At 35.9% G+C, this 27,797-nt stretch overlaps 1 protein-coding gene across 1 annotated transcript; it reads right to left on the reverse strand.

Moving 5' to 3' along the window:
* On the reverse strand, positions 1–27,130 carry LOC117333534 (sodium/glucose cotransporter 4-like). Its single transcript, XM_033892868.1, has 14 exons — positions 26,755–27,130; positions 12,946–13,014; positions 11,323–11,427; positions 9,886–9,945; positions 9,520–9,624; positions 8,840–8,948; positions 7,783–7,863; positions 7,397–7,632; positions 7,072–7,207; positions 5,723–5,981; positions 4,268–4,430; positions 3,776–3,997; positions 3,277–3,394; positions 1–2,172 (listed from the first exon to the last, which is right to left on the reverse strand). Exons 1-14 carry the CDS (start codon positions 26,839–26,841, stop codon positions 1,955–1,957), a joined length of 1,968 nt encoding a protein of 655 aa, XP_033748759.1. The 5' UTR covers positions 26,842–27,130; the 3' UTR covers positions 1–1,954.
* Between the last annotated feature and the right edge of the window lie 667 nt (positions 27,131–27,797).

The following is a 27,797-nucleotide window of genomic DNA, read 5'->3' on the forward strand; positions in this document are numbered from 1 at the left end:
TGTATATAAATTTCCTTTATTTGTACAATTTATATATAAAATATAAACTAACCCTTAAACAATGATATCGATTTACAGACGGCTTGTAAACATGTTTTAAGTACACGTTTGTGGATATATTTGTGATTCTGTCTATATAATGTTCTTGGTTGATTACATACATAAACAAATATATAGAAAATAGGAATAACGTATAAAATAAGTTTGAATACACATGCATCAAAGATTCTGTATTAACACCGAATGCGATAATATTAAACGTAACAAGGATTTTTTTTCCTACAAACAGGGATTTCTTTTCAAAAAGAAAAATACTTCCTTACATAGTATTAGAGTATCATACCTCACTATTTGTATAATAAGGGGGAAAAAATCTGCTAAACTATGTTGCAGCTAAAACAAGGATAAAATTAGCACCATTATAATCAGTGAATGAAGTTTAATATGAGAAATCGATGTTCCCATTGTCTCCGACACCAACTGAAAACATACGGGAAGTCATATAATACACATGTATGTACATAAATCTAACGCCAAATCATGTTCTTTTCTCCTGATTATTTCTGTGTACTGTTCTTAATTACAGCGCTATACGCAGGACATTTTATTCACATTGGTATCAAATGGATAAAAAACAAAAGGCATTGTAGACTTTTGGTCAATGTCTGGTAATAACTTGGTGATATGGTAGCTTTATCAAATGTTATGAAATACAATAAAAGCTGTAAAGTGTAAAATATGTCATGCATGAAATAAAACTAAATTTACACTCAAGATATAAAGCTAAAAATTGGTAACCTCCCCTAGTTTTTGCGCTTATACTTTTTTATTTCAAAATAGCTACTACTGAAACCAAATACTCAAATTTAAGTATTTATGAATAAAAATTAAACTCATTTAAAAAGCTTTTTGCGTTTCTTGGCAGAAATATCTGTATTTACAAATGACAGAAATGAAACTGCCGCTCATGGCCATGTATTGATAGACTGTCCATATATTGGTAGATTGGGCAGTATTGTACGGGCGCCTAGTTGTCAAAAAACATAAAAAAATTTAGTAAGGGATGCGAAATAACCTCTACTTCATTAAAAAATGAACAGCTCGGAAAATCATTTACGATCTTTTTAAAATGATAATATACAAATACCCAATAAAACTACATTTGCTTTCCGTGTGCTGTCTAATTGAGATTTAATATTTAATTCAAAGACACGTAACATACCATAAATATGGACTGTATGTTACTGGAATGTTCTTAGCTAAAGTTACATTAAACAAAACTAATGCATAGATATCAACGATGTAGTCTTTCACTTCCACAATATTTTTGTCGTTATGGTGGAGTGATATTTTTGTACATTTTGTCTTGTCAGATTTTCAGTGAATATACATGTTAATTAACCTGTATTTGAAAGACGGATGATTCCCTTAAAAACAGTGGTATGGATACAAAAAGAAAAAAATCATTCTAGGAAATCAACACCAGGTGTGTTTGTGCGAGGTCCTTTTATTTGAATTAATCTAAGAATACATATATCCAGATAGATGCTTCGAGTAAATATATATGTATTGTTCATGTTTATTATTCATTATCTAATCGCTTAGTCAATTAACTTGTCCGTATTGCTACTATCCTTATTTGCAATGCTTTGGCTCAGATATTAGGTTGAAATGCGATCATACACAAAATAGCTACAGATATGACATATTTATTAACATAATGTCAAGTCAACGCTTATACAAAATCATACTCCTTCATACATTATGACTCGATCTTAGCGTTTATTTAAAACTAAATATTATGCATGGAATATTTGCTTACAACCTTCATATAAATTTGTGATATAATGAAATCAATACAAATACAGGAATACAACACGCATATTAACATATTATTAGCATATACAAAGCTAATCAGGATATTATGCAGAGTGAAGATTGTCTGTCCTGCGGATTATGCATAGAATCCCCAAATGAAGACCGCAATGGTCATCAGAAGAACGGCATTTATATTGAGAACAGTTTTCCATGTGCCTTTTTCTACAATTGATTCGTGTTTCTTTTCTATAGCTTGTCGTTCTTCGTCCGTCATTTGCGGTTGGTTGACCATCTTCTCAATACCACAAATCCACTGGAATGCTTTCTTGTACCATGGTATATCCATTTCAGGTTCTATATAAAAACACATAAATATTGTTACGTTTTCGTTTTAAGGAAATAGACTTAAAATAAACGTGTCTGATATATTTTCAACTTATCTTGATATCGTTCAGAAGGTATTCCACATAAAAATCAAGGCACTTTTCAATCAACATGTTCATGTGATTTCTCTGTCATCCCCTAGAGAGTAATTTGTCTGGTAACCCCTAGGGTGTGATTTCTTTGTCAATCCCTAGAGTGAGAGTTCACTGTCATCCCCTAGGGTGTATTTTCTCTGTCATCTCCTAGGGTGTGATTTCTCTGTCACACCCTAGGGTGTGATTTCTCTGTCATTCCCTAGAGTGTGAGTTCACTGTCATCCCCTAGGGTGTGATTTCACTGTCATCCCCTAGGGTGTAATTGGTCTGGTAACCTCTAGGGAGCGATTTCTCTGTCATCCCCTAGGGTGTGATTTCTCTGTCATCCCCTAGGTTGTGAATTCTCTCTCATCCCCTAGGGTGTGATTTCTCTGTCATCCCCTAGGGTGTGATTTCTCTGTCATCCACTAGGGTGTGATTTCTCTGTCAACCCCTAGGGTGTGATTTCTCTGTCAGCCCCTAGGGTGTAATTTCTCTGTCATCCCCTAGGGTGTGATTTCTCTGTCGTCCCCTAGGGTGTGAATTCTCTATCATCCCCTATGGTGTGATTTCTCTGTCAACCCCTAGGGTGTGATTTCTCTGTCATCCCCTAGGGTGTGATTTCTCTGTCATCCCCTAGGGAGCGATTTCTCTGTCATCCCCTAAGGAACGATTTCTCTATCATCTCCTAGGGTGTCATTTTGCTGGTAACTCTTAAGGTATGATAGATAGCACGTGGTGACATCAATACAATGATGTCATGTCGATAATTCAATCACACCACAACAACATTGTGTTGTATTGTAATTTCTTTTGAAATATCTTAACAACACTTGACCTGGCGTAAACAAAATAGTATGATGGGAGAAACTTTCAGAGCTGGGATATGACAACCTATAATATCACCCTGTCACATCCTCAGAGTAGGGAAGATAAATGTTCTATTAGTCATTCTCAGTATTAAATTGATGCCGAAATATCAGTGGAAGTGAATACGTACGGACATCCTCTAATTTAAGCGTGTTTGCGTTTTCGCCTTGCTCTGCCCTTGTCTCCTCTTCATCTATGTCTACTCGTTCAGCTGTGCTGAACCTGTTCCAGAACGTTAGTCGATGTAACTACGGAACAAACAACAGTATGATTGTTAATTACGTTTTGTTGTCTACTGTTAGGACTAAGAATTGGATAAAGTGATCATTTATGTTCATGTCAGTATGATGTACCATTATGTCTATATTTTGAACCAAATGACGAATACGGCGAATTTATAAACCGAAACATACACGATGATGTAGGCTATCGCAAAACAAATGTATAAGTTTGCGTAATAAAATAAAATACATATTGTTGTTTATGATGAATTATATGAACAGTATTAAAAAATGTGGAGGCTGCCTAGAGGTAAAGTAATCGTAATAGTATCACATGTCTTCTTCTATTCCGATGGCGTCCTATAGAGGGAAAGCCTGTTATACAAGTCAAAATACAAATAGACTTACATGTTTATCATCTATAGGTTTTGTCAGAATACTGATGATAATGGTGGAGATGAAGACGATTCCGAATAGGATAATTCCAAAGTGGAGGTAGTGGACTTTGGCAATGATAGCAGGTCGAGTGTCGTTTTCTTCCTCGCCACACGGAGGAACGGAATAAACGTATTCCCAGATGAAGCGTATCATTCCAGTCACTAGACCAATCATCAGACCATAAAATGCTCCCTAAGATAAAGACATTAACCAGATATTAAAACTAACTCGTGTAACTACGAAATTGACTAGTAAATGCGAACACTATGTTTTATACCAGATTTCCTACAACACAAACAACAAAATATGTTCACATGTACAGTTATTCATGTGCTGATAATTTCTACAGGCTAGTGATTCAAACGTTACGTTAGGGATAATTTTACATTCCAAACATTTCATTAGTGATCATTTCCCTACAAAAGAAATGATAAGATATATATTTGTGTTACATGAACTCACCTTTTCATTAGTTCGCTTCCAGAACACGGCGAGGATATATATGGCACATACGGGAGGTGCTAGGAAGCTTGTGATCGCCTGGATGTAATGAAACAGCTCGGAGACATTCTGAACGATAGGGATCCAAACTACAGATATCACCACCAATATCAAAACACACATTCTACAAGGCAACAACAAGACGGGATAAGCATTGGTCTTTGTAACATATTCAGGAAAAGAAAGAACGTGATAATTTAGTGTGGTTGTTGGATGATCAGTAGCTATAATCTAGTTTTACAAGTCGAACACTCTCGAAGGATAAACAGTCACGCTGGATTAGGTTGGTAAGCCATTTAAACACAGTGTCAAATTGGGGACAAGGTCAATTAATGTTGAAGAAGTTATGAAATGTTTAAGGGGATAAATGCCTTAAAACTAGTTACAAACATGGATCAGAGCACATATTTAAAAAAAAAAAAATACAATTCACCTGAAGAGAACGGGAAAATAAGTTTAAAATGATAGCCACATCAAGAACATAAAATAAAAAACAGCAGAAAAATGTATTGGTAGGTTACGAAACATTGTAATCCAAAGTATACATCATATCTATGTACATACAATGTACCTAACTCCTGTGTGTACCACGTGACATACCGTCGAACAATCTTAATGCCTACATTCAATTCATACTATGTCACTTACCATCCGACAATCATAAGACCTACATTCAATGCATACTATACCACTTACCGTCCGACAATCATAAGACCTACATTCAATGCATACTATACCACTTACCGTCCGACAATCATAAGACCTACATTCAATGCATACTATACCACTTACCGTCCGACAATCATAAGACCTACATTCAATTCATACTATGTCACTTACCATCCGACAATCATAAGACCTACATTCAATTCATACTATACCACTTACCGTCCGACAATCATAAGACCTACATTCAATGCATACTATACCACTTACCGTCCGACAATCATAAGACCTACATTCAATGCATACTATACCACTTACCGTCCGACAATCATAAGACCTACATTCAATGCATACTATACCACTTACCGTCCGACAATCATAAGACCTACATTCAATGCATACTATACCACTTACCATCCGACAATCATAAGACCTACATTCAATGCATACTATACCACTTACCATCCGACAATCATAAGACCTACATTCAATGCATACTATACCACTTACCGTCCGACAATCATAAGACCTACATTCAATGTATCCTATGTCACTTACCATCCGACAATCATAAGACCTACATTCAATTCATACTATGTCACTTACCGTCCGACAATCATAAGACCTACATTCAATGCATACTATACCACTTACCGTCCGACAATCATAAGACCTACATTCAATGCATACTATACCACTTACCATCCGACAATCATAAGACCTACATTCAATGTATCCTATGTCACTTACCGTCCGACAATCATGAGCTCTACGTCACCAGCATTCTTCCTTATCCGTCGCCAGATGTCCATTGTGAAGATGGTACTGCTACTGTTAAAGATGGAGGTCAATGACGAAATGAGGGCGGACATCATCACAGCCAGCATCAGTCCTCTGAGACCAACGGGCATGATCTTTAGGACGAGTTTGGGAAACGCGATATTCGTACAGCCAGCACGGCTTCCGCACACTTTAAAGCAAACATCAGGATCAGCACAGCCCACCTCGTCTGTAATACAAGAAGACAATTTATGATGAATGTGTTCATTATGGTACGGAAGAAATGTAATACAAAATCTATACAGCCGTTGAAAAGCAACCCTATCACGATAAGGAATGATTGAGAACAAAGAAACAGCTAACCTATTATAATGTATGCTATGTAAAGAAACAGGTAACCGATTATAATGTATGATATGACAAAGAAACAGCTAACCTATTATAATGTATGATATGACAAAGAAACAGGTAACTTATTATAATGTATGATATAACAAAGAAACAGGTAACATATTATAATGTATGATATGACAAAGAAACAGGTAACCTATTATAATGTATGATATGACAAAGGAATAGGTAACCTATTATAATGTATGATATTACAAAGGAATAGGTAACCTATTATAATGTATAACAAAGAAATAGGTAACCGATTATAATGTATGATAAAAAAACAAAACAAAAAACAGGTTACCTATTATAATGTATGATATAACAAAGAAATAGGTAATCTATTATAATGTATGATATGACAAAGGAATAGGTAACCTGTTATAATGTATGATATGACAAAGGAATAGGTAACCTGTTATAATGTGTGATATGACAAAGGAATAGGTAACCTGTTATAATGTATGATATAACAAAGAAGCAGATAACCTATTATAATGTATAACAAAGAAACAGGTAACCTATTATAATGTATGATAAAAAAAAAACAAAAAACAGGTTACCTATTATAATGTATGATATTACAAAGAAGGTAAAAGACTAATAGGTATCAAAGTATAAAGGTCAATTTAATAGCGGTTTGATATGTCTGACAACCTAAACCCAATCAAATGAAGCCTATCTTTGAGCGAGGATATATAGAAAATGGTAATAGATTATGCGTCAGGAGCGCCTTGTCGACCCAATGGCGAGTACACATGCAAGAGTTACTGACAATCACATACACAAAAAGACCTGTGGTTTCCCATGTCTAAAAATAGCCAAAATCATAACAATGGAATTTTAAGTTATCTACATTTATCTTAAATAGATACGGATACTTAGAAAGTAAAAGATACACGAGCAGTATTGTGATGGCGACTTACTAGGGAACAAAATTCTGGCAACCATTCCTGGAAAGACAAGAAGCCAGAGAGGTAGAAATTTCAAGTATCCTGCAAGAAGTGTCCCGGCCTTAGCATGCGATAGGTTCTTGGCAGCTAGTGCTCTCTGTACAATGACCTGTAAAACAATCACATCATACAGTTGGATAATTAGTAAACATCAATCGTCTTCTCACAAGCTAACATGGTCCACCTGTACAATAATTTGTAAAACAATTAGATCAAACTGCTGGACAATTGGTTAGACATCCAACCTCACACCATTTATGAGAAACTGTATTCAATAATGAAAACTGGAGATATTTACCTGATCAGAGCACCAATACCAGATAGATGAGATGGTGAGGCCAAAAATAATGCCGGGCCATGGGAGACTGCCGTCGTCAGCTGATCTCATCAAGTGCATGGCATTGCCAGGAGGGATACCACATTTAGCGTAGCTATAGTTGTTGTAAATGTTAGCGTAGTTTAAACGAGTCGTATTGGGCCACGCATCAAAATACTTTTTAATCAATTGTTCATACCCACCAACTTCAATAAAACCTGTTGATAAACAAAACAATAATATAAGAGTTAAATATGTTATATTTTATGGGTCTTTGTTTAATCATTGGTGACGTAAACATGAATATAATACCCGATAAGTATTAATTAAGAGTCCTTCAGATACAGCTTTTATAGAATCAAACTTACTCATAATCATTAGAATAAATGCTCCGATCACCATGATGACCACCTGGGCGAAATCTGTCCAAATTACAGCGGTTAAACCTCCTACAACAGAAAAACATAACATTGAGTTCACCAATTCGTTATCAATCCTCCGTGTAACTCGTCAGTGTAATCAGTCAGAGTAACCGTATAGCCATTTTATGAAATATGATTAAGGGTCAATCTCCAGTAATAATATGTTACATTAGCAAGTTATGTTCTGGGTCGTTGTACGAAACAATCTAACACAGTTATTTCCAATTTCCAATGTTTATTTAAGTCCGTTGAGACCCATCTTAACAGACGAAGAGTGGCCAACTCCAAGGGAGGCAACCCGTACGTCATAACTTGCGTAAAGGATAATAAGCAAACGATAAAATGTGTGCTGACAATTTCATATTGCACTATACATGTACATGTCGACCGTGTCAACGTTCAGTACAGGAATGACACTATCCTAAAAAGCGCGGGTGCGATTTGACTTCATGGTCATTAAAATCTGAAAATAGCCTGACTTCTGAACCATCGGAAATAGGTTAACAAAGGTAAAAGGAACATGCAGCCCCATATATACAGTTATAAATGTTTATACTATAAAGGACATACCCGTGATAGTAAAGAGAGCGGCTATCTCTAGTAATATAATGTTACAGTACATACCTGTGATAGTGAAGAGGGCGGCTATCTCTAGTAATATGATGTTACAGTACATACCCGTGATAGTGAAGAGGGCGGCTATCTCTAGTAATATAATGTTACAGTACATACCCGTGATAGTAAAGAGAGCGGCTATCTCTAGTAATACAATGTTACAGTACATACCCGTGATAGTGTAGAGAGCGGCTATCTCTAGTAATAATGTTACAGGAGGACATACCCGTGATAGTAAAGAGAGCGGCTATCTCTAGTAATATAATGTTACAGTACATACCTGTGATAGTAAAGAGAGCGGCTATCGCTAGTAATATAATGTTACAGTACATACCAGTGATAGTGAAGAGGGCGGCTATCTCTAGTAATATAATGTTACAGTACATACCCGTGATAGTGAAGAGAGCGGCTATCGCTAGTAATATGATGACGGCGAGGTAAAGGTTGAATCCCTTGAACGTCTGAGTGATGAAGAGAGCTCCCGAGAACAAGTCCGCCTGTAAATACATGGAGGTATGACATAACTTTATATTTATATTTGTGTGGTATTGTCACACGGAATTAATAAGATAGCATACCTCTAAACATTTTACATGAAGTATCATTATGCTTATTATTATTATTTTATATGTATATTGAATGTTGACTGAAACACTTTCATATTTTAACAATACAATGACGTCGCATCGACAGTTAAACCACCTTATGTTCACAACAATATATTCAACATTTAGACAACTCGAATATATGTATAATGGGAGAAAATAGCCTTGCCCTTCCTTGAGAACTTGACAGAGAGCAATCCCCAGTCCCCGGTCTGATATTCCAGACCCTTACTGAAGTCTCGGATTAGAGAACCCAGAGGATTGGCGATTATCAGAAAGTAATTAACACCAAATCACTTATTACGAGACCAATCAATCAATACCTTCTCCTGAATGGGATTGACCATTGTCACCATTTAGAAGAGTGAATTCACAATCCACAAAATTTTCATATGTCCCGTCGTGTCCCTTAGATATCACCAAGAACAAGAGCCCTGACGTGATGACAACATTTTAAACTTACGGATATTTTCGTGAATACGTAGAGGATAAGAGCGAGAACAGAGAGATAAATTCTGATCCTTTGGCCCCCGAATCGTTTCTGTAGATACTCTGGCATAGTGAAAACCTACACAAAATATAGAAAAAAGATCAAACAAATAAATGACATAAAGAAAAAACAACAACTCTCAAACTTTTCATACAAAACATCAAGATCTGTTTTTCATCGAAACATATTGGCCGATACACAACGTTGTCGTCAGTATGTTTAACAGGTTTGTGTGTAATAGCGCGATGTTATAATGTGACAAATGATACCAAAGAATAGTGCAATATATCTTAGATAAATATTTGTATAAGAGAATCATTGTACTTGATTTGTACTTACACCAGATGCCACGTATACGGGGACGAACAGCCATCCCAGCATCATCAGGATAAAGATAGCCTATAAAAATACAATTAATGTGTTTAATTGACGTAAGTATGCATATTCATTAACACAAACACGCAAATGTTAGCCGAAGTTAAGGCTCGGAAGATATCCACATTTAACGACGCCAAGTATTTAGGTTAGAAAATATCTATTCAAATATTGATTTCCAGATGTATAACATAGATGATTCAGAAAAAAGAGCACAATTATTTTGTTATCTCTGTCAAGTTTACGAGTTAAGAGATAGCACCCAGTTTTCTGTTGAAATATTGAAGGATTACAGTGGAGACTGAAGTATGCGTTGTTAATTCATGAATGACTTATAAATTATCAATTTTTAAGAAATTCAGGCCGATTACTAAGTTAAAGAGGCTTGCCCGCAGAGAGATCAGAAGAATTGGCTAATAGAAAAAGATTTTTTTACACATGACAGATTGTTGGAATTGTTGAGTTTTTCATTTTATTTGCCATATAAAACGCTGAAAAGTGATATTAAAAACCTCATTTTTTAAATATTATTTATTTAATTGCAACCCGCAATAAGTCCCCGCTATAAAGTGAAGTCTAATTTGATTGACACATCAAACAAACAAGCACGTGCACAGTGCCGCACAGTGATAACTTCAAAGGCAGCGGCGATTTACAAAGAAGATTTGCCGTTATAGTCCATACATGTCCCTCTCAGGTTGAGTTTTAAAACGTCTTTTAAATACATATTCTGTAATTGTTTTCAGGAAATAAAGTCGGAAAGCCTCTAATTTTGTCACATAGAAACGTGTACTGAAGTTTATTTAGTGATCGGAGATGTGCCGTTTACCGGTCCGTCTGCGGGTAAGCCTCTTTAAATATATACTCCAAAATAATAAGAGTGGAGAAGTTAACATCTATAGGCAACAGCAAAGATAGAGTTAGATATTGCAGCAGGATATAAATAAACATCTACTACATAACTCGCATGAAACGTAATTAACCAAAGTGTATCATGTTGAGATACTAAACGGGTTTCTCACTTCGTTTTAGCAGATTTACAGTGAACCAAAATGTAGCTTTGTATTGCAAGTCATTTTCGTGTTTTTTTTTTTTTTATTTCTGGACAAGAGCAAGGTGTAGGTACAGTTTCTGTTCATTTTCTTAAATGTTCCACACACCATTTTTATGGTAGATGTTAAAAAAAAAAAGAAATATCTCATTGAAATTGAATGACTAATAAAGCCAGTTTAAAATTAACCCGATAAAGATGATATTTAATATGCATAGATTTTCTATAATTTAAACATAATAAAAAGAGACAAATCTTGTAATATTATCTCGTGGATTTTATAAACAAAAATATACTTGTAATTTGAAAAACCGTGTGTTTACATATTAATCACATAATACGGCACATACATTGAGTTCAAACACGGCTATACCAATACCGCCAGCAGCTCCGGATCCGGCCAGGCCGACAAAGTGACCACTTCCTATGTTACTGGCAAAAAGGGAGGCTCCAACCTGAAAAAAGAAGAAGATAATTGACGCATGTGTATAGATAATGGTCGAGGGATGTAAACATACCAATCATGTTCTGCTTTTTGAGGCATATATATGATAATGATAAGCTTTTCTCAACACGGATAAACTTTTTTATCTCGATAGAACAACTTAGAATATGCCATATATGGGCATCAAGTCTAATAGAAAATACTTTACCGGGATCAAGTCCAATAGAAAATACTTTACCGGGATCAAGTCCAATAAAAAATACTTTACCGGGATCAAGTCCAATATAAAATACTTTACCGGGATCAAGTCCAATAGAAAATACTTTACCGGGATCAAGTCCTATATAAAATACTTTACCGGGATCAAGTCAAATAGAAAATACTTTACCGGGATCAAGTCCTATATAAAATACTTTACCGGGATCAAGTCCAATAGAAAATACTTTACCGGGATCAAGTCCTATATAAAATACTTTACCGGGATCAAGTCCAATAGAAAATACTTTACCGGGATCAAGTCCTATATAAAATACTTTACCGGGATCAAGTCCAATAGAAAATACTTTACCGGGATCAAGTCCAATATAAAATACTTTACCGGGATCAAGTCCTATATAAAATACTTTACCGGGATCAAGTCCAATAGAAAATACTTTACCGGGATCAAGTCCAATATAAAATACTTTACCGGGATCAAGTCCAATATAAAATACTTTACCGGGATCAAGTCCAATAGTAAATACTTTACCGGGATCAAGTCCTATATAAAATACTTTACCGGGATCAAGTCCTATATAAAATACTTTACCGGGATCAAGTCCTATATAAAATACTTTACCGGGATCAAGTCCAATATAAAATACTTTACCGGGATCAAGTCCAATATAAAATACTTTACCGGGATCAAGTCCAATATAAAATACTTTACCGGGATCAAGTCCTATATAAAATACTTTACCGGGATCAAGTCCAATAGTAAATACTTTACCGGGATCAAGTCCTATAGAAAATACTTTACCGGGATCAAGTCCAATATAAAATACTTTACCGGGATCAAGTCCTATATAAAATACTTTACCGGGATCAAGTCCAATAGAAAATACTTTACCGGGATCAAGTCCAATATAAAATACTTTACCGGGATCAAGTCCAATATAAAATACTTTACCGGGATCAAGTCCAATATAAAATACTTTACCGGGATCAAGTCCAATAGTAAATACTTTACCGGGATCAAGTCCAATAGAAAATACTTTACCGGGATCAAGTCCTATATAAAATACTTTACCGGGATCAAGTCCAATAGAAAATACTTTACCGGGATCAAGTCCAATAGAAAATACTTTACCGGGATCAAGTCCAATAGAAAATACTTTACCGGGATCAAGTCCTATATAAAATACTTTACCGGGATCAAGTCCAATAGAAAATACTTTACCGGGATCAAGTCCAATAGAAAATACTTTACCGGGATCAAGTCCAATATAAAATACTTTACCGGGATCAAGTCCAATAGAAAATACTTTACCGGGATCCAATTCATAGTTCTCCCAGCCAGGAAGTAACCGCTTACACTCCCTCTGTTTCGACATGATGACTGCAAACAACAACAACAACAATATTATCTGAATAACAGTTATATAAGTCGTTATGACATCCAAGAACACGTCTGAAAGGCTAAAGTTAAATTGACATGGAGATCATAAGGTGTATATATATATATATACACAGTTATAATTAGGTAATCCACCTTTCAACCGTTAGTGTAAATGTGATGTATCCTTTCTATTGATGTACACACATGTGGTGGAACACATATAGGTAAGGTGTATGATAGTATAGGTAAAGTGTATCACAGTAAATTGTAATTGTAAGGTATATCATAGTAATTGTAAGGTGTATGGTAGTATATGTAAGGTGTATCATAGTATTATGTAATGTTTATCATAGCCTATGAAACGTATATCATGATAAATGTAATTTCTACCACAATACCCTGTGTTATTCAACTCTCAGACCATCAGTTAATCATTACAGCTGTTGATTAACAATCTGTTTATACCACACGTGGTATAAACTCTGTACGCATTTTGATTGGCTAACACGGTGAACTTTGACCCAAGCTGCAATTGTTATTGACGTCATCAATAATGTAATGACGTCACATCACCGGGTCCCGGACGTCACCGGTACACTTTATTTGCATACGCGAAATTATACTTGGCCACGTTTCCCTTTGATTCAAGCCGATATTATTGTGGTAGAAACAGGTCACACGAGTCGAAATTGTTGGATATGGAATTTATTTCACACTCGTAAGTTATTTTCTAAAAGATGCAAAAGACACTCGCTAAAGCTCGTGTCTTTTGTAACTTTTAAAAAATAACTTACGAGTGTGAAATAAATTCCATATCCAACAACCACTCGTTGTGTAACCTCTATGTATATCATAGCATATGTAATGTATATCATAGTATATGTAATGTGTATCATAGTATATGCAATGTAAATCATAGTATATGCAATGTGTATCATAGTATATGTAATGTGTATAAAGAATTAGTTAGTTTTTATGTAAAAGAAATGAATATTGTATGTATAAACATTATGTAGTCTATTGCCTAAATGTAATGTAGTCTTCACCTTATATTTATAAGGCCAGTATGTTGATGCTAAAAGTTTGTTTTTATTCACTTGAATACTTTGACCAAACTATTCCAGAGAACATGCATTTAACTACATGTACATGATGACCCAGGTTATATACATGTTTGTAACCTTACTATACTGGATTGAGAGATGCGACTATGAAATGTACATATTCTTACATACTAATACCAATGCTACAGTATGACCCGCTCTGATATGTCTCTCATCTATTCTTCTTGATCACATACGAACTGTTTAGGGTATCATCTTCACCCGCCAGTTTTGTAACTACTCTTCTTTTACAGTGATATCAGTACATCAGTACAATCCCCCACCATCACACTAAATATGACCGATTTGTAGGAAGTTTAAATAACGACTCCGAGGCGTACCGGGCCGAGACTTGCCCAGGTATATTACCAGGGGTGCCGAAAGGGAGGTCTAGCTACGTCTGTGAAGCTCATTTCTGAACATTTGCTGAGAAAATGATTTAATTGGTAAAAATCGATCAATAGTAATACTAATAACAATAATCAGTAAGTATGTTAAAAGGTTGAGGTTCTTTCACTACCCGGGGGAGATGCTGTCTCCTCCCCAAACAGTTTGTACTTTCAGGCTGAGATGACATATCGACATGGTCTATAGCGGTTTTGTTTTTAAGCAAGACGCGATTAGGTCCATATAGCATTTGACAGACTTTAAATTTTGATTAACTGTTACGGTGACTCAAAAAGGCTGTTCACGATGCTACTATAATAAAACAAGCAGACAAACAAAAGGTGTATCTGTGTGAGTACTCTCATCGACACAGGTGAGAGGATGGTACTACATTGTATATCTTATGTCGACACCCCTAATTGGGCCTCCCTTGGTACCAGTATATCTTGTATGTCGACACCCCTAATTGAGCCTCCCTGGGTACCAATCTGTCATACATAATGTAAGTAACCAGAGACGTGTCTTGTTGTCACCTGGATCGCTTCAGTACATCTAGTCTCAACCTACTCTTGAGGGCCGTGAACAAACTATCTCCTTCATTTATATGTAAACATCTATGTACATGTGGGGTCTATATTGATTATCAAGGTCAACTGAAGCACCCTGCTAGTATGAGTATTCTATAAGTGTATATACTTTGTCTATGGGGCACACCGCTAGTATGATTATCTTATAAGTGTATATACTGTGTCTATTGGGCACCCCGCTAGTATGATTATCTTATAAGTGTATCTACTTTGTCTATGGGGAGACTCGCTGCAGCATAACTTGCTATCCTCTCTATATTTTGACATTTCGTTAAACCTACTTCGAGTTTTTTTTATTCCTAAGCCTATGAATATGACGCGTATTACAACACATACTTCCGTTACCCTTAGACTGTTACAATTGTGTACCATCAATACAATGGAATACTATCTACAGTAATTGAATATAAAGTACCTGTTTAATTGTCCATCCCGTGCATTTACAAAGACACCTTCAAGGTTGACGCAAACATGTTTTGTACATGGTTTACAAACTGTGTATATACAGATACCATATTCAAGGTCAATATGACCTTCTCTCAAGCTATACACGACAAAGGCATTCGGATAGTTATATCCCAATGTCTGTTATAAATGAGCCTACCAGTTTTGATAGTTAAAGATAGCATCGGTATAACATTACAAATCTCTACTTCCCTATTAACATATTAACACAGAATTAATCAGTGAGCTCTTTCTATGTCCTAAGACAAAACGGAATCTTAAAAATTGAAAGGCCTAGCTCCGGCTGACAATAGGGTACATATTTCACGAAATACATGTTTGATATATTGAGTGTTGAGATAGTTGCAATAAAAAGAAATCCAGGTATACCGCAAATAGTATAGAAAATTTAATGTCTTAGTAAGTATACAAAAAATGTGTAATTATAGGGCGGATTTCCGATCAAAAGTTCAACTGTTGTGTTTCGTGCGGAAATGTCTTTCATTCCAAACAGCTGTTAATAGACTAAGCCATGGGAATGGCCATGGCGTTGGTACTATCTCTTTCTATTGCCTATAAAACTTAATGGAGTTCGACCGAGTATTGTGTTTTGATTATATGTACTCCTGGTAGTCTCGGATCGCGTACCCGTGTGCCAAGTCAAGGTTTAATTTTCTTTCGCCGATGGGGATGCTTTTCTGAGCCGACCTCTGAGCCGTGTCTTATTCAAGCTCATTGGATCTTAATTGTTTGTTCAAAACACACGAAAGTAGTTCAGTTGCACTGGTTACAAACGAACTAAGACATCGCTTCATTAACAAAACTTAAAAAAGATATGTATATATATATATCGTATACACGTTTAATCGCTTTTGAGAGCCTGATGGTCTCTCTGGAACGGCGAGATCATGTAACATTACGTCATTACGGTTATATTACGTATTAATGTTTATATATCGGTAAATGATCGAGTTCTTGTATAGCAGGTGACGTTTTGTCGTTATGTGAATTGCAAGCTACGTCTGAATATTATATTTTTGCTTACTAAGTGAGTAAAAGGGGCGTTACTGGTGCCATATCATCTACAGAATGTCTCAGTTAAGGTGACTTCATGTGTTAGTATTACGACAATACGACCTTGGTTTAGCTAGGACACTCTTAGCCCGGAGATTTAGTTACACAGTATACCACGTCTAAATTCAACCTTTGGTTTAGCTAGGACACTCTTAGCCCGGAGATTTAGTTACACAGTATACCACGTCTAAATTCAACCTTTGGTTTAGCTAGGACACTCTTAGCCCGGAGATTTAGTTACACAGTATACCACGTCTAAATTCAACCTTTGGTTTAGCTAGGACACTCTTAGCTCGGATATTTAGTTACACAGTATACCACGTCTAAATTCAACCTTTGGTTTAGCTAGGACACTCTATTTGTCTGGTCATTGCATCTTTTCCCTCTTTACATGTATTTCAGAATTTATTCGTTCTCTTATGATTTCTCTGGTTTCCTCCTCTCTACCTGTAGATGACAACTCATTCGATCCTACTATCCCTTTCCAGACAGTTGAAGTTGCTGTGCATTTCAGTTCATATTACACAATCGTTGTAATCGTTCAATACAAATTCAAATAAGAATATAATGTATATTGAATATATATCGTATATGATCTAAATGGGAATCTCGTTGACTACCATGTGTCTCGGTTCAATAATGTGGATTCATTTTAGTTCACACTGGATGTTGGCGATGACACGTGATGCTCTTTATGGTCTGCATTACATGGGCCATATTAGGTTTAGGTAGGAGACATGCCGAAGACATTCTATCTATAGTTCGGAGCCTTGTACACCAGCTTGTTCAGCAAGGAAATAGCAATCATTAAGATGATAATAAAGAGTTCACATGCCATCAGTTATAGTAATTGGTAAAAGTCCTCATACGAATTACCTCCATCATACTACCACAATGGCCATTTACTGTCAACACCTTCTGTTTATTATACCTGTCTTACACGTAATAGCGGGCGCCATGACCTCTCCTGATACCGCCATGAACAACAATACACAGTCATGACTTCTATCGATACAGAAATATCGTAGCTCCTGAAATAACTTACGTACATTTAGGACCATTGAACTAAGAATTAAATTGTTATCGGAAGCAATATTTATGCTCCATACATGCATCATGGAGATAGTCAGCGCTAGTACGTGTGTACAATACATAAAAGAAGGGACTAAATTAAAGGCATGATTCTGTAAAATATCGGTCACCTTAGCTATACAGATACCCGACCTGACTGTTTCTTACCCAACTTAGCAATCAAGTTAATCAATTGTAACTATAAACCAATAGGAATATTTTCAACTGTTTAGCAGTGATGTTAATTATTTGTCTCGAGTCCATCTTAATTCACCAACCCATGACATATTTGGAACTTTAAAATGATATTTGCATGTAACTAAATAAGACACACTGACAGTGCCTCCAAGGCTTTAAAATCTACCAAATATCATATTACATATGTTTTGTCGTGAATGTAGCAGGTTTTCTGAATAAACATTATCGACATTTTGTGAGGTACGGTAGATCATTGAAATATCGGCAATGGGAGAAGACTTTTATTAAATGTCCTACATTGTGTCGTTCTATCAAATGAAGCACGATTGCTGTGTTTCTATGAAACATACAAAAATGTACCCATCAGCATTACACTATATAGATAATATATTGTCATTCACCACTCATAGATATAATTCAAATACAGGCTTTGTCCACCGTTTGTTTTAGTATTTCATGAAATGATGCTGTTCAATTGTTGCTTTTAATCTAACACGATATGGTGCTGTTTCGTTGTTGTTTTTATTATTACATTTTGTATTCTATTAAATAATGATATTCAGTTGTTGTTTTAAATATTTCATTAATTGGTGCTGTTAAGTTGTTGTTTTAATATTATATTAAATGGTGCTGTTTAGTCACTTTTAGCAATATATTAAATGGTGCTGTTTAGTCACTTTTAGCAATATATTAAATGGTGTTGTTTAATCATTTTTAGCAATATATATTAAATGGTGTTGTTTAATCATTTTTAGCAATATAATTTATTAAATGATGTTGTTTAATCATTTTTAGCAATATAATAAATGATGTTGTTTAATCATTACCAATATCGTATTAAAATGTGTTGTTTAATCATTTCCAATATTGTTGTTTTATTATCATATTAAATGGTGTTGTTTAATAATTACCAAAATTATTTTAAATCGTGTTGTTGAATCATTTTTAGTATCATATAAAATGCCCAGACACTGTATTAAAGCATAATTTTGCCATATTATTCTGACATTTTTTCCATTAAAAATAACTAGGAAGATGCATTTGCGTTTTGCTTTAAATCCATTTGAGCATTTGTTTCCCCAAATACATATACACAGTATGTTTGTAAATACATATTTGTATATAAGGAAATCCATACAATGTATGTTGAATAGATCAAAGATCAACAGTTGATTAACAGAAAATCAAAAAAGGTCCTCGGTAATGGATTTGAATGTATCACTGTAAATTTATCACTATAATCTATCACTATATGCCGGGAATTAGACCTAGTCCGTACCACTAACCATGGCGTTAATGATTGTTATATAAAACGCTCAACTTTGGACCGCCGTTTAGATGACATACCTAACACCATATGACCATGTACATTCTCTCTGACCTACATATGTACCAGTTATAATAATGTTAATGTATAAATTATCTTTTTTCTTGTTATACACACTTAACACACAAATAAATGACTGTCCCATATTTATCTAAAAACATTAATTACAAAAATCTCCGACAAATGTTTAACACAACTATTATTCTACTCATCTGATGCATTGTAGGCTAGCCGATATCAGTTGTGTGTAGACTGGCCGCCGATATCAGTTGTGTGTAGAATACTTATAATATGACATAAGTGTGTAGACTGGCCGATATCACATAAGGGTGTAGGCTGGCCGATATCAGTTGTGTATAGGATACTTATAATATCACATAAGGGTGAAGGCTGGCCGATATTAGTTGTGTGTAGACTGGCCGATATCAGTTGTGTGTAGAATACTTATAATATCACATAAGTGTGTAGACTGGCCGATATTAGTTGTGTATAGGATACTTATAATATCACATAAGGGTGAAGGCTGGCCGATATCAGTTGTGTATAGGATACTTATAATATCACATAAGGATGTTGGCTGGCCGATATTAGTTGTGTATAGGATACGTATAATATCACATAAGGGTGTAGGCTGGCCGATATCAGTTGTGTGTAGGGTACTTATAATATCACATAAGGGTGAAGGCTGGCCGATATCAGTTGTGTGTAGACTGGCCGATATCAGTTGTGTGTAGAATACTTATAATATCACATAAGTGTGTAGACTGGCCGATATTGTGTGTAGAATACTTATAATATCACATAAGGGTGTAGGCTGGCCGATATCAGTTGTGTATAGGATACTTATAATATCACATAAGGGTGTAGGCTGGCCGATATCAGTTGTGTATAGGATACTTATAATATCACATAAGGATGTTGGCTGGCCGATATTAGTTGTGTATAGGATACTTATAATATCACATAAGGGTGTAGGCTGGCCGATATCAGTTGTGTTTAGGATACTTATAATATCACATAAGGGTGTAGGCTGGCCGATATCAGTTGTGTATAGGATACTTATAATATCACATACGGGTGTAGGCTGGCCGATATCAGTTGTGTGTAGGATACTAATAAATATCACATATGCAAAGATTTCCCGCTGTTCTGAACACGTCGTTTTGACCTCATCAAAGTTAATAATTGAGGAATATTATTTCAAATCAGTCATTATTCTACCGGTATTTTTTTTCATTCTAAGTAACCGTAAAATGAAATGTCGCATCAATAGTATCGTTAGCGTAATTATGTAGCATTTTTTTCTGTAATAATATAAAAAAAATATCACCAGAATCCAGGGTTGATCATATAGTTGATCTTTCTAATCAGGTGTTAATAAAAATGATGGCAACACATAAGGTTAAATTGTTTAGGTTGAAATAAATAGCAATCTCAAAACACAGGGACAATATTAAAACGCGTGGCCAGCATTGATAACATTAAAATAAATCAAAAACACATCCAACTCTTAAAATACACAAAAGATAAGATTCATCTACTAGCAGGATGTGCTGGAAATATGGAGGATCACCTTTATGTTAAAGGCTTTGATTTGTATCAAACCTGAAAAACCTGTTCTAGTCGTCTCGAATTGACTGTCATCTAGATCAGGTTCTTTGCAACTTTGCACTTCGTGCTCATTTTACGTGAAAACCTGCTATTCCACTCATCGTTATATCATGTAAACATCTACATTCCAGCTTAACATCAAATGCTTAACAAAACTAACATAACTAATTAACATAACTAATTAACATACATTTCTGATGCGTAATCGTTTCTGTTGTATTGCCATTTTATCGTAAAGAAGAAGTTGTTGGTAAATACGTATCGGTTTTCAAATCCTTCCCGATAAAGATTTCTTTATGTGGGAGCTCTGACCTGGAACGCTGGGTAGACAGGATGGTAATAGACTACCCAATGTGAAGGTCACGTATGCATGTATTGGGTGCCTGATTTTCACTAAATATACCCACTGCCTAAGTAAATGTGTTCATTATTCAATATTCATGTAGCCGATGAATGAATCTAGATTTTTTATATGTTTTAAAATATACATTATATCTCGTTAATGTACGGAAAGGAAAGCGTCGCAAAGTTACATAAAATGTTATCAGTTTTAGTATTTTTGAGGCAATGTACATGTATACGTTTAATGATATATTTTTTGTGGGTTTTTTGTTTATTTTTTGCTTACTCTTTCTGTTTTAATTTCAGAGAGTTATTTGTGCATACTTTTGCATGGAATGGAAAGTAAATATGATCTTAATGCTTAAGTGTCTCTGTGAAGTCTGATATCAATGGTGACGTATGGTAAACACAGTGAGAGGTATGGTAGATAGATCAGAAGGTTTCAGGTACAAAGTCCTACAATGTAACTAGGATTACGCTATGGATCTCGACCATTACAAAGCTGGAGTTTTAGTCAACTGACAGCTCGTGGCAGGGTTCCTTTTGTTTATATGCTTTAGTTAAGAAACCAAGGTTTTTGTATTATGGGAGTATTGATATATAAAAGGTAATAAATATAGCATTACTCCACATGCTATAACATCCTCTGGAACTTAAACATACAATCCATATCACCTGATGTTAATAGTCCATGTCTTACAGTATGTATTTGCGTGATGTAATAATGTGTTCAACAACATCCATAGTTGTTTTATTATTTCATTCATTTATTGCTTTAACTTGAATTTTTCTGATAACATATGTTAAATGATCTCTAGAGAGTAAGTATATGTACATCGATAGGCCTTCATGATGGCGTTTAGACGCAACTTTCTTAGACGTGGGAGTGACTTGTCGCCTACAGAATGGCACAGCAGCCTACAATTCGGCCCTTTACCTTTTAAAGACGGAAACGTCTGTTTTGATATACCTGTCATATTGTTAAAGCATTGTCATTTGTTTGTACCAGAAGTAGTACATTGTAAAGAAGACTTTGAACATCGACTTTATAAGGCCAAGTCTGGGTAATATCACAGGCGCTTGCATAGAAAATGAGAATTAAAAAAAACCGATATCAGTGGTATGTGTACTGTGTAATAGGGACTTACAGAGTACACATACCACTGTCATACAAAAAAAAAAAAAAATAATGAAAATCACATTTTCTAATCTATGCAAGCGCCTGTGGGTAATATGTGTTGTCCTAGTTTACATGTTCAGAATGATTCTCGGAAATCTATGTGGATGTTTATCTTACAAAACGTGTAATAATCCGAAAGGGGCTCAACTTAAATCTGAACCTTAAACGTAATAAATTTCAGAGCCGTTCCAAATTCATTTGCATGGACTATCAAATGCTTGTGATTTTTTTTTATCTTTGGTGAATGATTCCATGCTAGGGGATTAACCAGTTGGTGATTCATGAACACCCATTAATAATAAAACACAATGTTAATCATGGCTTTGTTGTCATTCGACGAAATCTGGCGTGCCGTATATTATCTCATTTACCACAAAATCTCTGGCAAGGTGTGGCATATCTTACCTATATACCCCAACGTCATCATGTCATCTCCGTGTAAATAGAGCAGAAAAGAACTACATGTATTGTACACGTTAACAAGAATCGTCTTTTGACAATGGATCATATTTCGTTCATAAAATGGATAACCCTGTTAATAGATTTAAATATTCTACATAAATGTAATTAATGACGTCATCAACAGACCAACACAAAAGGAAAACACGATTTCCGTAATAAAGATAGCAAACAAGTAAAATACAATATACCTATGTACAGTTACCGGTATGTACATGTAACATTTCTATTTCCTTTAAATATCAGTAGAAACTACTTTATTTCCAAACTCATCTTTCAGCGGAGTATTATGTCATTATCATAATTTAAACACTTTAGAAAATGAAATTGTTAATATGTTAATTACAGATTTCATGCACGTGTTTGAATTTAATGCAATTATGATGGGCGTGTAAATATGTGTATTACCGACCTTGTACTGGTGAATAAACAGACGATGACGACATGCTACAGGTATTTTATGTACATTTCTGAGTCGTAACAAATCTAAAGCTCTGATATCGTAAGAAGTGTTAATTTATTTTATATTCGAAATATTGTGTCACTATACATACATGTGAGTCTTAAAACAATGATACCTTCGTAGATAGAAAATCGAGAAAAAAAAGGACATGGCATTGCAAATCGTAGCTTCAGGTAAGAATACGTTTTCCCTACCCGAAATGTAGAGCCATTTACTGTTGAAGTTTATAAATAAAGGTGACTTGATGTATGGAGTTTATCTTGGTTACGTAACACATTATAAATGGTAACGCCCGATAATCGTTGTCTTGATTTGTACAGTGCGATAACATTATCGACCATAGTATTTTGTAGCAACAGACAAGTTCAATCTTCCTATAGTCACTTCAGACTTTAGTCTGTTAGTTGGAAATATCATGTTCGTATATCAGAGTGTCGTAATGACATTGCAGAGAAAAGTGCGAATCTGCACAACAAGCATGCCGAAATAAAAGGGAAAGAAACATTCGTCTGGAGATCTTAAACTCAAAGTGAGCTGTGCGTGTACATATTACAAAATATTAGGTACTCTAGCGTCTACTGCAGATGAGGTTCTCCTCTACTACAAGTATATTCAACTTACCAATAAGGACGTTTATCAGGAGAGACATACGTTATTTTGATTGTGGTCGTTGGTTTGGCGTTACTCTTAAACTCTTGACATTTAAAGAATTATCTAACACTTTTACTTCGGCATATGCTTTTAAAAAGACCCAATAACCTCATTACAGTGACGAAAGCTCAACTCAGAGGACAACAACGAGACAGTCTATGACCTCACCACACCAACGAAAACTCAGGTCAAAGGTCAACAACGAGACAGTCTATGACCTCACCACAGCAACGAAAACTCAGGTCGAAGGTCAACAACGACACAGTCTATGACCTCACCACAGCAACGAAAACTCAGGTCGAAGGTCAACAACGAGACAGTCTATGACCTCACCACAGCAACGAAAACTCAGGTCGAAGGTCAACAACGAGACAGTCTATGACCTCACCACAGCAACGAAAACTCAGGTCGAAGGTCAACAACGAGACAGTCCATGACCTCACCACACCAACGAAAACTCGGGTCAAAGGTCAACAACGAGACAGTCTATGACCTCACCACAGTGACGAAAACTCAGGTCAAAGGTCAACCTTGACAGTCCAAACCATTATCAGAGTGACGAAAGCTCAACTCAAAGGCCATCAACGAGACAGTCCATAACCTCACCACAGTGTCGAAAGTTCAACTCAAAGGTCAATAACGAGATAGTCCATAACCTCACCACAGTGACGAAAGTTTAACTCAAAGGTCAACAACGAGACAGTCCATAACCTCACCACAGTGACGAAAGCTCAACTCAAAGGTCAACAACGAGACAGTCCATAACCTCACCACAGTGACGAAAGCTCAACTCAAAGGTCAACAACGAGACAGTCCATAACCTCACCACAGTGACGAAAGCTCAAGTACCTATAAGAACTCACACAACTCATTAGTTTACTGTATAGTTTCCCTCAATTGGTTATTTGAAGTTTTGATTGATGTGAAATTGATATAAAATCAAAGATTGAAGTTTTCTCTACCTCAGAAATGATGTTATTTCGTAGGTTTAATAGCATATAAGGCATAGAGATACTCAAAAGTAACCCCGAATTTCACAGTGGAAGGGGGAACCCCCACTTGGGGATTCCCGTCTTTTTAAACATGTAGTCTTACGTCATTCTGTTTTAAGTAGAATTGTATAATTTTTATTTTCCAAATCCCAAGACGTTACTTTTTATTCTCGTATTTAGAAAGTATTTCTTTAATATGCTAATTACTCAAGAAATAGCTACGAATCTTTAAAACAAAATTTCGTTATGAACTTCATTCGGGCCAAACATCAGGTGATTGGCTCATTAGTTTAGCGAGTCCGATAAGTACGTCATTTCCGGAACATGTACACTAGGTACATGATACCAGGAAATAGGTGATTGGTCAGGTGAGTACGCCAGTCCTTCGTGTGTTTACCTCCCTGTTTACCGCTTGCACAGCTAGGTAGATATGACACTCCTAGTTTCTCGTCCCAATTACAATCACAAATGCAGCGTTGATATAAACAGAAAATTCTCTATTGAAGTTTAATGGAAAAGACGCTGGTTGAAACAATGTCCAATCGGTTTAAACATGTTGGTGACACGAAACCAAATTTATATTTCGTTATCAATTTCCACTTACATTTGCATATATATGTAGCGGACGAACGTGACATGAACGTGGTCGGGTAATGTGAAGATTCGTTCTAGTAGAAATAGCTGAATTTGGGTGCGTTGATCAGACATAGTGTCTGATGTACTCTCAAAGTGCACACTGTGACTGTTGTTGGGCTTGTCACGTCATGAGCAGCCAGAGTTTCACTGAAACTGGATTGAAAAATTATCCTAGAGTAGCTGTTGGCTAAACAACATTCGCGATGTCCGTGATTTGCTATCCATTGTCATAGGTACAAAGTGACAAAGACACAATCAATCGAGACATCACTATTAACCCGAACATCCAAGTACGCATGCACTTTACATCATCACCTGAAGTTTGATATCAATCAAACACTCTACCGACTGTGTCATTGCCCCCTATTAAATAATGCAGATTTCTACCTAAGTGTGTCTGTCTGATTCGCATTTTGATAAAGACAAATATTTTGTTCGTAAACATATGATTTGTTTATAGCTTTTAGGTCCTAGAAATTTACAGCGAAAAAAAAAAAAGTTAAAAGAATGTACGTTGTACTGCAGGGATACTCACTTGGAGCCCTCGCTTTTCTTAATCGTCATTTTTGACTGGTTGAATGGGACCTTGTTTACTTGTTTCGTTTTATTGCATTCCCCCACATACTCGTCCCACTTTTATTCTGTACAGCGACGGTGTGTATGTTCTATCAATGTTTAATCAGAATCAGGTGAGCGTCGCCCAACGCAAGGCAGATGTGAAGTGCGAAGTCGTTCCGGTCTGATGATTCTGCATTTGTACGTGACAAACGTATACTACACACATGTACCTACATATAAACACCATAATTAATGTATAAATATTGGCTAAACTCATAGTAGTAAAATACTGACAGGATTCACCTGTGTATTGATACAAGTTGGTCAATGATCTAGCTGTACATGTTCATGTGATGAGAGGAAATGGGTTTGATTTTTAAGAATGTCCATACATAATTTACTGTGCGTTACATTTGATTTATTCTGATACTCGTCATCTGTATATGAGATATATAGGTGTCCAACACCACGACATCTAAGGAATACCTGTACATGTCGATACAACATAGCCACAACACCACCAGTAAAGGCTCATACTATTGCTGCAAATGCTGTATGAAAAGTTCTTAAGTTAGTATCAAGTATTTCATTCTTTGCAGTACTATCAACTACTTAATGGCAATATGTTTAAATGGTATGTAGGTATGGATAACTTACCGCTATCCCAACACCAATGACAGCCACAAAATATCCCACGACGACTAAAATGTCTCCCCACTCGAGAGCGGTTGTATCTTCCTCCATTTTAGCACCCGTACACACCTGAACACTAGCCCGTTATAGGGGGTAATGACGCGAGGGTTCCCTGCTACAGGTGAGCTTTAAATTCATACAATAGAGGTAGGAGGCTCCGAATGAGCTCATAAAATATGTGTGGTTTGAGGCTTCTGAAAAAGGGGGGAAGTGCCGAACATAATGTTTACCTGTCTGAAATCACTCGACTAAGTCTCTATCGAAACCTTGGATATGTTGTACGGTGTAGCTCAATAAAAACATTTAAAAGCATGTTTGACCATATACAGTTTTTTATGAACTAGGTAGACAACTATAAATACTTTGAAGAATATTTTGACGGATACTTTTCAAACATTGAGATATAACAATGTAGGTGTGAGGGGCGGGGAGTATATGTGTGAGGGGCGGGGAGCATATGACTAGTGATTAACAATGATATGGAAGTGAGGGGCGGGGATTATATGTGTGAGGGGCGGGGAGTATATGTGTGAGGGCGGGGAGTATATGACTAGAGTTTAACAATAATGCAGAAGTGAGGGGCGGGGACTATATGTGTGAGGGGCGGGGAGTATATGACTAGTGGTTAGCAATGATGTAGGTGTGAGAGGCGGGGAGTATATGTGTGAGGGGCGGGGAGTATATGACTAGTGGTTAGCAATACGATGTAGGTGTGAGGGGCGGGGAGTATATGACAAGTGGTTAACAATAATGTAGAAGTGAGGGGTGGGAAGTATATGACTAGTGGTTAACGATAATGTAGGTGTGAGGGGCGGGGAGTATATGACTAGAGTTTAACAATTATGTAGGTGTGAGGGGCGAGGAGTATATGACTAGTGGTTAGCAATAGTGTAGTAGTGAGGGGCGGGGAGCATATGAGTAGTGGTTAACAATAATGTAGAAGTGAGGGGCGAGGATTATATGTGTGAGGGGTGGGGAGCATATTAATGACTAGTGGTTAGCAATAA

The sequence above is a fragment of the Pecten maximus genome, chromosome 8 (genome assembly GCF_902652985.1).
Source record: "Pecten maximus chromosome 8, xPecMax1.1, whole genome shotgun sequence".
Taxonomy (NCBI): Eukaryota; Metazoa; Mollusca; class Bivalvia; order Pectinida; family Pectinidae; genus Pecten; species Pecten maximus.